Here is a 14818-nt window from a genome sequence, read left to right on the forward strand (position 1 = left end):
GAAAAAAGTGAAACAAGTGCTTCCCCGAACATGACGCGAGATGTGAACGGCGGAAGGTGAATTAGACGTCACACATGTTTGCGGAAACCCGACCTTCCGCCATATTTGACTAATAATGACGCCTTCATCTCCCACCAAAGAGACAAAATTAGCAACCGCTTTCCGCCATCCAGACAGAGCGCCCTTTGGGTGGCCAGACGGATGTTTGGACTCGTGCAGAGCCTCCTTTGTTATCTCGGATTTGCGGAAAAAAAATACGTTCTGACCGGCCGGCGGACCGATGCAAAACCATGTTGAATTACGTCCGGATAGCGCAGCAGTCCGGACGCCTGCGGAAAATTTGAGGAAGATGCCCATAGTGTTTTTTCACTACATGACATTTAGTTGAGAAGAATGGACTGGCTCGACTGTTGCAAGATGTCAAGCTAGGAAGCGTTAACACGGCCGACGGATCAAGCCCGGGCGGTCAGCGCGGCGACGACGTACGGACGCATCGACCGGTCGATGATAACGATGTGGTGAAGAAGTAAACGGTGGGCGCTAGCAGGCCGGGGCGACACGTCATCGCACCGCACCGCATCGTCGTCCTGTTAAGGCCGGCGACGTGGATGCCTGGATAGAGCAATGTCGCCGTCCACGTCCCGATGCCCGTCCCCTCGCGCCGGTCAGCAGGCAAACAAGCAACCAAACAAAGAAGGACGGACGGACCGCCGCTGCGGCAACGCCGGTAGAGCACACGGCCGTCGGACGGCGCGTCGCACCGCGTCCCAGCGGGAACCGGCAAATTTGATAAATTTGACTTATAGACGAAATCAGATCGCAGAATGAACTATCCGTAAAACTATTTTACGCGTCTGACCTTTTTGTGTGACGCCCGACAAGAAGGCGCCACACTACACTGTGCAACGCCTCACAGATAGGCGCTACACGGCCAGCGTCGCACCCGTGTAATCAGAAAATTACTAAGTCAGTGTGCAGCGCCTGAGAGCTAGGCACCACACTATACAGTGTAGCGCCTAGCTCCTAGGCGTTGCACTAGTGCAACGCCTAGCTCCCAGGCGTTGCACTAGTGCAGCGCCTGAGAGCTAGGCGCCACGGGTCAGCAGCGTGAAATAGTTTCACGGACAGTTCATTCTGTGATTTGATTTCGTCTATAGTTCAAATTTGTCAAATTTGCCGCGTGAACCGTGTCGCGCTGGCCGCGGTCCGGGCTATACGTGTGAGTGTGATGCGCCCGTCGCGTCGCCATCCCCTGCGCCTGTGCGCGCGGGTACGGTCTGCTTTGTCCTCCGTAGAAGGTGAGGCGAGTGCCGTCGCTGCTACGGTGGGCCCACTGCCCAGGACGTTGAGACCGACACGTACCTAGTGTAAAGACTCATGGCCAAAAATAAATCGAGAAAAGGAGCCGCGCTGCCATTTTCATTAACGAAATTGAGCACGCAGATTTAGAGACGCACTGTGCCAACACATCATTTTGAGATCGATGAAGTCGAAAATACGAGCATCAATGTCATGTTTGTGACTTGAACACTGTTCTCCTAAGAGCAAGTATAATAAGGTGACATAAGCGGGCTGTAAGGATTTAAATATTATATCTTTGTTGACTTGGAAAAGAGAGAAGAGAAGCGGACTGTAGACTTACAGCCGGCTGTAGCACGTGCTCCAAGAACCTATGTGAGAATGTATGGTGGGCCATATGATAAAAAAATAGTACTTCCTTATAGCCCACTATTATACGTGTTGGCTATTATATTGGCTATAGATGACATGACAAGATGTTATAGCCAGCAACGGGCTATACTATTAACCATGCTCTAACCATCCAACCACAGGTTGTTTCGCGACACAAAACACTTTCAGTTGTTTTATCAGGCTGTGGGTGTTTCGCAACACAAAACACTTCCAGTTGTTTTATCAGGCTGTAACTAGCAAATAAACGGTGCCTGCAAGTCCTGTTTAGTTACTTATAGCTAGCTGGATAGTTCATTTACCCTGAGGAAAAAAACTTTATTGAATTATTAGACCATGTGTGGACTTAAACGGGACCCAGCTTACATCCCTATTATCGGTTTTGCTATATCCTAGGTGCCTTTTTTTTTGCGTCAGTCACTTTATGTTTGCATGAGGCTGAAGGCGGGGATGGTGTGAGGAGCGCCGGCTATGGCAAGGTCAAGCTAGGACCTCACCAGAGTCGGGGCTCACAGCGTCGTCCCACGTGGAGGTGAGAAAGAAATTTAATTGGAGGGGAGGAGTCGAGGGAAGGGTGCAGAGCTCGTCGGGGCCATGCAGGTCAAGGGTTTAGAAGTGAGGCGGCTGGCCGGCGAGGGTGAGGGAAGGGTGGGACAATGAGGCGGTGCACTGTAGCATTCGCCGGCCATGGGTGTCGAAGGCCGGTGCCCGGTGGTTGGGGCAGAGTAGACTGGAGGCAGGAGGAAGAAGAGAAGGAAGGTTGAACATGAACAATGTGATTTATTTATTTTTTGCGGGTGAACAATGTGATTTCTTTGATAAAATATGATGGTCTTGAGAGAAGTGACTGATAATTGAAGCATTTTAAGAAATCTGACCTACAGAGAGTCCTTTATTATATATATTTATGATTTTTTCTGATCATGGCGGGATCATGTGATCTCGGTTGTAGGCTGACACTACTAAATATCTTGCGAATAAAGAGAAAGAGACAGTGGAGTGGTTGTGTCTTTATTTCAAACTGGAATATTTCTTTTGAACATAGTACAGACGCATATACAGATATAGATACATATAAACTCATATATATAATTTTTTTTAAAACTTTCAATCTATTCATCCTCAAACATGACAGTAGAAAGAACACTAGAAATAATAAAAATTACATCAAAACCGTAGACCACCTAGCGACGATTATAAGCACTGAAGCGAGCCGAAGACGCGCCGCCGTCATTGCCTCTCCCACACTGGAGCCGGGCAAACCTTGTTGTAGTAGACAGTCGGGAAGTCATCGTGCTAAGACTCCATAGCACCAGCGCACCAGAACAGCAACCGCCGCCGTTGAAGAGTAGCATAGATAGGAAGGATCCAACCTGAAGACACACGAACGTAGACGAACTATGACAAGATCCGATCAAATCCATCAATGACAGATCCACCGAAGACACACCTGCACACACCCACCGACGATGCTAGACACACCACCGGAACGGGGACTAGGCAGGGAGAACCTTATTCCATCTTCCGAAAGCCGCCGACGTCTCGTCTTCCTGAGCAGGACACAAACTCTAACAAAATGCGAAAAAACATTTAAGGCGGAGCCCGCTTCAAATAGCTGTTTGTTTCAGATTCTATTCAACTTCACTGGCAAAGCTGAATACGGGGTCTCAGAATCCGAAACAAACACGCCTAAATTTAGGACTAGCACAACACGGGAGCGTGCGCGTGACGAGCGACGCGGGGGAGGGGAGGCATCGGAGCGTGGAGCCGCGTCCGTGGCCGGACCCAGGCGCCGTGCGCGTTCGCGTCCCGTGCCGGAGACCGAGGCGCCGTCCTCGCGCGCCGGGACGTGTGTCCGTGCGGGTTTGACCGTGACGTCCCCCCGCTCTGCGGTGGCGCGGGTACGACACGGTGGCCGTCCCGGTCTCCTCCGCACTCCGTACCCCAGGACAACATAGAGTATACTTCGCCTTTGCCTTGGGCAAGATTCCTGTACGTACTCGGTGCCAGAGTCTCAGCCGGCCCTGCCTATGCTACGTATGACACATGGTACGAGTAGAAACGACGGCGAGTAGTCGCGACGGCTAGAGAAACACGACAATGTGTACACATCATATTACATATGTATTTGTTTTTTTAACAAACACAATATAGACGCAGACGCTCCTTCCTATGAACGCACACGCGCACATCCAGTCCCATACGAGCACCTTCGAGAGACTGAGCCGACACATCATTTTGAAATTGAGAAGTCGCCACAGACGCTTTCGTAATCGACGGTAACGTCTCCTCCCACTGAACGAGTGGACCGAGCATGACTCATAATGGCGGATGATTGCATTTTATCTAAAAGCTACTGTATTAAGGTTTGTCCATTTGGTCTCTAAGGTACTTACAAAAGTAGGGGTTTCATAGAGTGAGTGTGTGTTTCTCAAAAAAAAATTTACGGTTGACCACATTTATATGTTAGTTATGTACTCGCTACACCGTTTCGTTTGCAAGGCCCCCGCTATCGGTAAGGGCGTCGCGCTCGTCGTCGAGGACCTCGTCTACGCTGCCGTAGCCTGGCACAAGAGCAGATGCACACACGTTGAGCATGCCGGCATAGTACTACTGCCCCCGTTGAGCACGCCGTCATGGAGGGTGAGTGGTTTGGTGTCAGGGACTCCAGCTCCGGCGGCAAAAGGTTCTGCAAGTGCGAGCACGACCGGGCGTGTGATCGCCGCGAGTGGGGAGGCCGGCAGCCAACCATGGCCACCGTGCGCGGGCTCGACAAGGCAGGCTGCTGCAGCAGCGCTACGACAGTGAGGTGTCCATTAGCAGCCCGGCGGCCCCGACAACGAGCACTCCGTCTGCTTCTGCTGCAGGGCGACGACGTGCCCAATTGCCGTTGCAGCCCTGGCCGGTCCAACAAGCCGATGACGGCTAAGTCGGGGGGGGGGCAAGAAAGGGAGAGGTGGATGGGGTGGATCCATATCAAGAGCAAATTTACGCCGTAAATGGGTCCACACAGTACGAATAGAAAATGAGAATGAGTGTTCAGGTTGGGCGTCACTTTTTGTCCGCGCAGCCACAAATGGGGACGCGGCCGGGCCATTTGGGTCCTGCGTTGGAGTTGCTCTAAGAAGATGGAGATGAAAGCCTACGAATGAAGACTATGATGTATTGTTTTTTATTTTTTGTTTTTGGGCGTCTCAATGTATTGTTTGACGTTTCTCACATAGTATAATGAAACAAATACCGTGGCGTTTCTTGTGAGAAAAATACAAGTGGAATCCAACAAAATTGGTTGGTGAACCGGGCGAGGAATAACAATGGTCCTACTACCTACTACTAGGTGCCAGCCCAGCCCGGGGAGCCGGGGGACCTGCCACTGCCAGTCCTAGGCCGGGCCGGGGTGCAAACGGAACGGCGGTGGTTCCGTGATTTCCGTGGCGCCGCCGCGTCGTACGTGGAGACGCCAAATCCAATCCACCATCGCCGCTCACGGCTCCTCTCCCTGTCTGCCCCGTCCCGTCCCGTCTCCCTCTCGATTCCCTCCTCCTTCCTTCTTTAAAGAAGAACCCAGCCGGCAGCCGCCACCTCCTCCTCCTCCTTCCGTCCCGCCGGCTCCGATCGCCCGCCGCCTCCGTCTCCGCCAAATTCTATATCCATACTTCCTCGGCCAGCGCTACGGATAGGGTCGCAGGTCCACGAGGACAGCTGGAGTCCTGAACGAACTCTCCTCGATTCCTTGGCGTCTAGCCACCGCCTCCCGAGCCTCCGTCCGGCCGGCGGCGTTCCCCGTCGTCGCCGCCGCTGATAGTCCGCCCGCGGCGTCCGCTCTGCCGTTTCTCTGTCTCGAGCAGGCATGGAGGCGGCGGCGGCGGCGAGGCAGAGGGCGCGGCCGCGCACGCCGCCGGCCGAGGAGTACGACCCGTGGACGGCCTGGCTCTACAAGCCGCGCACCATCTCCGTGCTCCTCGTCGGCGCATGCCTCCTCATGTAAGCAACCCAAGAACTCTCCCCTTCCCCGGTCGATTGATTCCTCTCGTCTCGTGTTCGTCGCAATTCCCGAGCTTTTTTATCTTTCTTTTCTTCTTCTTCCGCCGGCCGTGCGGTGCGACCGACTGTGAAAAGTCAAAACCAGATGTGAAAAAGCGTGCGCGTATGCGCTGGGCAAGTACAAGGGCGTGCAGGGATATCAGGTGCTGCAACAGTGTCAGAGTTGTACACTCTTTTTTTCATGGAATACAGTACTTTTTTTCTCAGTCCAAGTTTAATGGGTTTTGTGCCAAAGGATTCAACTTTTGAATGATTGATTGAAGCATAATGAACCAACCTACTACTAGGAAGGTAGGAGTGCCGATGAGAATCGAAATCTTTTTCGAATATCTCAAGCCAAATTTTTTTATCTGAAAATATTCTTCTGCTGCATTTCGCCTCATTCTAGAAGAACACCTCTGCTGTTGCTTGATGAATGGATGAGAGTGACACCCCCATCAAGCTCAGAGCTAAACAAACCCCATAGACAATCCTCCATTGAGTGAGCTGAGTGTCAAGCCATCCCATATCCCATAAGAAAGATGTGCCTGAACTCATGCGGGACAAGCAACAGATTAAGTAACCTGTACTCCTACTACTGAAGAAATGTGGACTGTTCTTCTCTTCATTACTTTCCCTGGCTGCCATCTGACCTGAGATTCAATTGTTTCCCGTTTCAGCTGGGCGAGTGGAGCTCTGGACCCGGAGGGCGCTGCCTCCCACAGCAGCGCGACATCTATCAAGAGGTACTATGTACTAGTAGTAGTATGGCTGAATGCAACCTGAATTTTCCTTTTCGGTGTCATGTTTATCACGGCTGGGGAAAAATGGGTTCTGATGCCGCTTTTCGGCAAAAATGATTGGGGAGAGCGAGTGACGCTGACATGATGTTTTCCTTGCTGGCGCTTTCCAGGGGTGTCTGGGCTATGATTGCGGTGTTCCTCGCTTACTGCACACTCCAGGCACCATCAACGTGAGTTAATTTTTCCCAGTTTTTATATATTCTGTAGAAACTGAACATTAGTGCTCAATTTTCCCCAGTTGATCTCTTCATGATTTAAGATTCTTGTAAATTTGCTTGCTGTGCTGGTCTCATTGGATGATTTGATAGACAATAATTCAGCCATCTGGCGAAATTGTGACAGGATACTTATTCGGCCCCATCCTGCTTTCTGGCGCCTGGTGCATGGGCTGGCGGTTGTTTACCTTGTTGCTCTCACCTTTCTTCTTTTCCAGGTTAGCTATGTGCACACTATTTGTTACTGTTCTGTTAGCATCCAAACACATCGATCTTGACACTTCAAGAGTAAATACCATGGATATACACAGTGCCTTCTCATAATTTCTCGCTCGTTTTCCAGAATCGTGACGATGCTCGCCGGTTCATGAAACACCTTTCTCCTGATCTCGGAGTTGGTAATGTCTTTGTGTGAATTCGTTAGTTTCACATTCAACACTGGTTAAAATGCGAACGGTGTTAACAGACCCCTGCTTTTTTTTACCCCAATGCAGAATTACCGGAGAGATCCTATGGAGCCGATTGCCGTCTGTATGTTCCAGAAAACCCTAAAAACAAGTTCATAAATATTTATGTATGATTTCCATGTGAACCTTCCCATTTCATGAAGATGGCCTGCTTTTTATTGTTGCTGTCATTAATCCCACCAAATTTGATGGCTTCCGTGATCAATATATAGGAGACATTGTTTGATGAATTTGTGGTCGCCCATGTCTTGGGCTGGTGGGGCAAGGCTGTAATGATACGGAATCAAGCTCTCCTTTGGGTCTTGTCGATTGGCTTCGAGCTAATGGAGGTTAGATCTGGTCGTCTTGTTTGTAAGAAGTTATGTTTTTGTCGCCTTATTGCCGTCTTTGACAATGAAGTGTGCTTACTATCATCTTTTTGCAGCTTACGTTCCGACATATGCTGCCAAACTTTAATGAGTGCTGGTGGGATAGTATTATCTTGGACATCTTGATCTGCAATTGGTTTGGTGAGACATCTAAAGGCACTTAATGACTTCGCATACCTTTTCATACCTTATATTACCCAGAAATTTCCTGTAACAGATTTATGCATATTCAAATGACTGAGTACTTCTCGGTTTGCTTGATTTGATACAGTTCCTTTGAATCTGACCTTATCAACTGTAACATGATAACATTGTATCCAAAATTTGGAAGGGATTAAGGTGTAGTGCCTGATCGACATACTACTGATTGCTACATAAGATGCTTCCTACTTGACAATAAGATTCAGTTTCTCTTGTTCTTTTGCTTCAGTGGTAGAAACTGGACTTTCTGTTGCAAGTACCACTAGCGAAACAAGTCTTTAATTAATACATAAATCACTATTTCGAATATTGATTGCCCTTATGTTGACGGGATGGCTAGTTTAATTATCAAATGCTATGTGTACGGGAGCTAACGGTGTTCAGGTCATTGAAAATTCATGATATTTCACCTGGACGTCTTTTGAACTAAAGTAAACCATTTCTATCTGTTGCTGCAACACCTCATCATTTTGTCTGAGCACCAACTGCTAGTTCTGTCACAGGTGCAATCTTTTACTGAAATTCTGGTATTCTGATTCAGGTATTTGGGCGGGAATGCACACGGTCCGATACTTCGATGGCAAAACATATGAATGGGTTGGACTGAGCCGACAGCCCAGCATCATGGGTAAGGTATGTTAACTGAAAATACATCAACGGACCGATGGTTGCCTTGTCTCATGACTCAATTGCATCCACAGTCCCTAATTAGCACATCAGTGTTCCTTTGCCACAATGAATGGCCAATATCCTATACTTGTCAGATTCCCACGGTCTCCTCTGGCTCTCTAAAAGTTACAGCATGATTAATGTTGTGAGTTATCACAGACTCTGACCAGATTGTAGTGCAAGACCAGTAGTAACTCAATGAAACCTTGCTGTCAGCCAGTTACTGAGGAAAAGTGAATTGCTTTGACTTCTTGTATGTGAGATACCAGGCAACATGATGCAAGGGCATCCCAGTGGGGCTGTGTCTTGCGCTGTTCAAATCTGTCTTTTGTCATTATTGTTGTTCCATGATATATTTTCTTCATAATTTGTCTGCTGCATGCCAATTCTTTATGCATTTATCTGGCACTGTACCCACATGTGAACAGTCACAGCCTGTTACATACAACCAAACTTGTTAATCAGTCTTTGTACAGCTAAGCAATTGATATGATGGTATGGCCTAACAAACATTGATTTCGAAGGAAGCTTGCTAGAGTCTGAGAAAAGAAATGTTGTTTAAAAGAAACTATGCTATTTTTTTTATCATCTTTTCACAGTTTATTCTTGGGAACTATTGACTGACTTTATATTAGTTAACTAAAAAATTAATATAAAAAAATCAACATAAGCTGGTGTCAGTGTGATTTTTCGTTGAATCTTGAAGCTTAGCTGTGCAACTAGTTAGTTTTGATTCGGTCTTCTTACACCATCTACTTCCTCCCTTTTGATTTGCAGGTGAAAAGATCGTTGAGCCAGTTCACTCCTGCACAGTGGGACAAGGATCAATGGCAGCCGTTCATGGGGCCGTTGCGGTTCATCCAAGTGTTGTTCCTCTGCGTCGTTTTCATGATGGTGGAGCTCAACACATTCTTCCTTAAATTCTGCCTCTGGATCCCTCCGAGGAATCCCCTGGTTGTGTACAGATTGATCCTCTGGTGGCTGATCGCGATCCCGACCATCCGCGAGTACAACTCGTACCTGCAGGACAGGTACTTCTCGGTTCCCCTGCACAAACCTGCCAACAAATTAAGCATGCATTTATTGATGGAATTATAACATTTGGCCATGAACTGTTTTGATCGCCTCAGCAAACCGGTGAAGAAGGTCGGGGCCTTCTGTTGGCTCTCTGTAGCCATATGCATAGTGGAGCTGCTTATCTGCATGAAGTTTGGGCATGGTGAGCTCACCTTTTTTCTCCTCGTCACATATACCCTGCTGCTTCATGCGCCGCAAAATCGGCATTTAAGTGTCTAACATACGGAAACCGAAATTAATCTGGCCAGGTCTTTTTCATGATCCGATGCCTACCTGGCTGATCATCTTCTGGAGGTCGGCGGGGATAGCGTTCGTGATCTTCTTGCTCGCCTGGTCGTGGAGGAACCACCAGAAATTCCGGAGAAAGAATCTTTGATAGTTTGGTGTGAAGAATGATTCTACTGTAATCACTTCACAGTTGCTTTTTTTTATACATAGGCTGTACATATATGATGTAACTTAAAAACCTCAGGGGGGCCAATTCCATGTTGCTCCTGACAGTGACACGAACCTGGTCTGTGACAGTAGCCCATTGTTGCCAGCATCATAAGATTGGCGATTCCAGATCAATCAAGAATAATGCATCAAGGCATGATGTAACGAGCAAATAAATCGAGATTGTAACATTGATTGGGGTCTGTCTCAAAATGCCTGGACAATCTTTGTGTACAAAAAATATATAAGTCTTTTTTCTGCGGGTGAAAAAAAAAGTCTCGGGCTGTTTTTCTGTTTGCCCTGACTTTATGTTTTTGTTTGGTCCAAGTTTCTGATGCTAACTAAACCATTCTGGACAACAAGCAGAAAAGAGTCCTTAAGTATATTAAGAAAAAAGGAAGTCCCAAGCATATATAGTTAACTAATGAAAATTGTAGGAGAATATGTTTGGTTAAAAGCTGGACTTTCTCATAAAAATTCTAGTATTTTCCTGTAAAAAATAATAATGGCTGGACTCTGTCACACCTCTTCTACTTTGTGTGGCAGGCGTGTTCAAATCGTTCCCAAATAAGTTGTGCCAATAATGAATATTGCAGGAGAATATTGAAGTAACGAAATTGCTGGAGAATATGTTTGGTTAATATTTTTTAGGATATTTGGTTAATACCTGGAATATTAAAGCTACTAGGTTGCAAACATTGACTTCTTGGCAAGGATCATTGAAATGAGTAGGCCAGTGAAGTTTTAGAAAATAGGAAGAAGTCAAAAGGGGTGACAAAAAGGGCAAGCGGATGCTACAGAGAGAGAGAGCTCCTAATGCGCGCGTAAATGGTTTGGGACTTTCGATCCCTTGTACTGCTGTTTGGTTGCGGAACGGACCTGATGAGATTGGTACCTTATGCCAGCAGGATTGTAATGAGCCACCCTGATTAATACAATCCTTTCCATTCGCAAAAAAAAAAGCGTGCGTATTTTTTTTTTGAGGGATAAAAGCGCGCGTAAATGGTTTGGGGAGCGACCTAACACACACCCTCCCCCACAGGCTAAACTGGACAGGCCCATATAGGATCACGCCTATACCAACGGGGTTCTTTGGTGTTCTTTTTTATCGGCTTTTCTGGATTTTTTTTTTGCAAAACGGGTTTTCAGTCAGTTGTATATATTTTGGCCTGTACTCTATTAAATAAATTTAAATTAAAAAATGTTCTTTAATTCCAGAAAATGTTTGTAAATTATAAAATATTGTTCCAAGATTGTAAAAAGTGTTTTCCTGATTCAAAACATATTCGCGAATTTCAAAATATATTCCTGAATATCAAATAATATTCACTGAAACGAGTGTCCAAAATTTCAAATCTTTGTTCCAGAACTTTAAAAAATGCTTGCGGAATTTCTAGATATCAAAAAATATTCATGAATTTGAATTTCTTTCCAAAATTCTTGGATTTCAAAAAAATCTGAATTTTAAGAAATGGTTCCAGACTTGCAATTGTTTTCTTGAATATGAAAAAGGTTCCCCAACTCCAAAAAATGTTCACGAATTTGAAAATATTTGTAAATTTGAAAAAATGTTATATTTTTGAAAAGTTCACAAGATTAAAAAATTAAAAGTGAAAAAGACAGAAAAAAACCCGGTTGAGGTAACGTTCTAGAACCATCTAAAAACCGGCGCGACCGTGGGAGAAGAACGAACGGTGGAAGAAGAAGCCGCAAATAGGCCGGCCCATAGAGGCGCTAGCACTCCCATGAGGGTGCGTGTTTGCGCGCTAATAGTGCGGTACACGCGTAGGGATTGTCGATGCTGTAGATTAGCTCTCCATATTGCGACTCGCACCGTCTGCTCCTCTACGCGCACCAATGTGAACAATCTGAGCCAGCCTTACCTATCGTTTTTTTCTCTTTCCAATGCGCATCGGTTCGTCCTGGCATGGACCGGCAGTTGATTTTTCTATTGATTCTCAAAACATTGATTTATCTATTTCCATTTTTCTACTTATCTGATTTTCCAGTTTTCTATTGTGCTTTTCTTCTTTTGATTTTTCTTTCCAGATTGATTTCATTGTTAAATAAATAAATTCGATTTATTTTCAATATGTCTTACTTTTACTTTTCTACTTTTTTTGCAATTCACCACTAATTTTAAATATATTTCATTTTTACTTTCTTATTTTATTTTAAACATACACAATTCATTTATTTTTGTTCTCTGGTTTAGAAAAATGGTCATTCCATACATCAAGAATGTTTATCGCATTAGAAAAATGTTAAACATGTACTGGCTCTATCCCGTTATTTCATAAGATGTTCATGGTGTATTAAAAAGTTGTACATCTTTTATTTAAAAATGATCGTCATGTATTTTAGAAAACTTCATTGTGTTTCAATAATGGTCCAACATATATTTAAAAAACATTCGTCATGTATTTTATAAATCGTCTATTTTCAAAATATTCTTATTGTATTAAAAAATGTCCATCATGTATTGAAAAGCATCACCTTGTATTTAATTTTTTAAGTATGTATTAAAAATATTTAACATATATTGAAAATATGATCGTGTATTTTCAAAATAGTCGCTTTGTATTTCAAAAAATTCATCGTGTGTATAAAAAATGTTCTCCATGCAATAAGAAAAATGCATATGCCCATTAAATGTTTTTTGATGCGTATATAAAAAATATTCACCGTGCATCTATGAAATGTTCATCATGTATTCCAAAAATGTTCTCCGTGCATCTTGGAACATTTTATGTGTACACAAACAATTTTGTTCTTGCAACAAGTGGCTCTCTCCGTGCATCATGGTGGGCCTGTCCATTTAGCGCAGGATTTTGCTCCAGTTGAGTATCTTCTGATGCCAGTTGCTCGCTGATGCTGGTGCTCTGCACGAGCAGCGCATGTCATCCTATCAGTGTGGTCAGTTCTGCTACCTTAGGAGATATTATTCAAAATGGGGAGGCCACGGGCAGGGTTGCTAAGTGGGCAATTGAACTTGGACCTCATGGTTTGAAATATGTGCCAAGAACAGCTATCAAATCTCAGGCTCTGGTGGATTTCATCAATGACTGGACAGAGTTGCAGACGCTTGAGGAGAAGCCTGATAACACATTTTGGACAATTCATTTTGATGGGTCCAGAAAATTGGAAGGCTCGGGGGCTGGAGTTATTTTGACTTCCCCACGAGGTGATAAATTTTGTTGTGTTTTAAGGCTAATATTTCCTTGCACTAATAATGCAGCCGAAATATGAGGCTTTGCTCCACGGCCTTCGTGTGGCCAAGGAAACGAGAAATTTGGTCCATATGAGGACTTGGATCCATATGAAGAATTTGGTCCATATGGACAATTAGGTTTGGGGTTCCTATTCTTCACAGGTGGTGACATGATGACATTCACCTGAAGACTTTCAAGGCACCTTTTGGGAACCCAGATTTTCTTCATAGGGGAACCATTCCTGTAGTTAGTGCCAACATATCCAGCAAATACTTCACCATTCTGATTTTTGAACAGCTTATAGTTGGAGTTAAATGACTCATCAAAAGAATGAGGAGATTCACATATAAAGCCAGATAAAGTAGATGGATCTACTGGAGGTCCCTTTGCATCAACCCATGAGGTTTTGGGATACTGCTCAGGCTTCCAGTATGTTCCATCAGCATTGAGTTTCCTCTCAAAGGAAATACCCTCTTTCCTAGGGTTCCTGTTGAGGATCTGCTTTTTAAGCACATCACAAAGAGCTTGATGCCCTTTGAGGCTTTTGTACATGTCTGTCATATACAATTGCTTCAGCCCTGCATTGTCAGTGATACTAGCAATATCCTCAGATGAGGAATTAGTGATAGCAGAGACAGGTGAAGAATTTGCAGCAATAGAAGCATTTGAACTTTCAGGTGAAGAATTAGCAGATTCACGTTCAATGCACTTCAAACATGGGGGACTAATGTTCTGATGCAATGTGGAGTCACAAATCAAATGGTAGGCAATAATACTAAAGATTGGGTCCAACCAACAAGAGAAGGGGGAGATGGAGGACCTTGACAATGGCGAGAGCATGGTGGGGGAGTCGGCCGTGTCCGCCGTCCTTCGTGGACTGCTACCTCTTGAGCACTGCGTTGGTTTTCCCTTGAAGAGGAAAGGGTGATGCAGTAAAGTAGCGTACGTATTTCCCTCAGTTTTTGAGAACCAAGGTATCAATCCAGTAGGAGGCCACGCACGAGTCCCTCGCACCTACACAAACGAATAAATCCTCGCAACCAATGCAATAAAGGGGTTGTCAATCCCTTCACGGTCACTTACGAGAGTGAGATCTGATAGATATGATAAGATAATATTTTTGGTATTTTTATAATAAAGATGCAAAGTAAAAATAAAAGGAAATAAACGGCGCCAGAAATAGCTTGTTGTCGGGAGATTAATATGATGGAAAATAGACCCGGGGGCCATAGGTTTCACTAGTGGCTTCTCTCAAGAGCATGAATATTACGGTGGGTGAACAAATTACTGTTGAGCAATTGACAGAATTGAGCATAGTTATGAGAATATCTAGCTATGCTCATGTATATAGGCATCACGTCCGAGACAAGTAGATCGACTCCTGCCTGCATCTACTACTATTACTCCACACATCGATCGCTATCCAGCATGCATCTAGAGTATTAAGTTCATGAAGAACAGAGTAACGCATTAAGAAAGATGACATGATGTAGAGGGATAAACTCATGCAATATGAAATAAACCCCATCTTTTTATCCTCGATGGCAACAATACAATACGTGCCTTGCTGCCCCTACTGTCACTGCGAAAGGACACCGCAAGATTGAACCCAAAGCTAAGCACTTCTCCTATTGCAAGAAAGATCAATCTAGTAGGCCA

The 14818-nt window shown here is 45.1% G+C and overlaps 1 protein-coding gene across 3 annotated transcripts; it reads left to right on the top strand.

Annotated features, from left to right (window-relative positions):
• The first annotated feature begins 5030 nt into the window (after positions 1-5030).
• LOC109744623 (CDP-diacylglycerol--serine O-phosphatidyltransferase 2) lies at positions 5031-10293 on the top strand. Of its 3 annotated transcripts, XM_045229294.2 has the most exons (13): positions 5032-6024; positions 6122-6291; positions 6393-6458; positions 6626-6685; positions 6858-6948; positions 7074-7128; positions 7225-7304; positions 7410-7526; positions 7622-7706; positions 8308-8399; positions 9213-9466; positions 9566-9654; positions 9761-10293. In XM_045229294.2, exons 2-13 carry the CDS (start codon positions 6269-6271, stop codon positions 9886-9888), a joined length of 1140 nt encoding a protein of 379 aa, XP_045085229.1. In that variant the 5' UTR covers positions 5032-6024; positions 6122-6268; the 3' UTR covers positions 9889-10293. The 3 variants fall into 3 exon arrangements, with proteins under 3 accessions (XP_020159364.1, XP_045085229.1, XP_020159363.1); XM_020303775.4 differs by lacking the exon at positions 6122-6291 and having other exon boundaries at positions 5031-5673; XM_020303774.4 differs by lacking the exon at positions 6122-6291 and having other exon boundaries at positions 5032-5876.
• The last annotated feature ends 4525 nt before the right edge of the window (positions 10294-14818 follow it).

This window comes from Aegilops tauschii, chromosome 1, assembly GCF_002575655.3.
Source record: "Aegilops tauschii subsp. strangulata cultivar AL8/78 chromosome 1, Aet v6.0, whole genome shotgun sequence".
Taxonomy (NCBI): Eukaryota; Viridiplantae; Streptophyta; class Magnoliopsida; order Poales; family Poaceae; genus Aegilops; species Aegilops tauschii.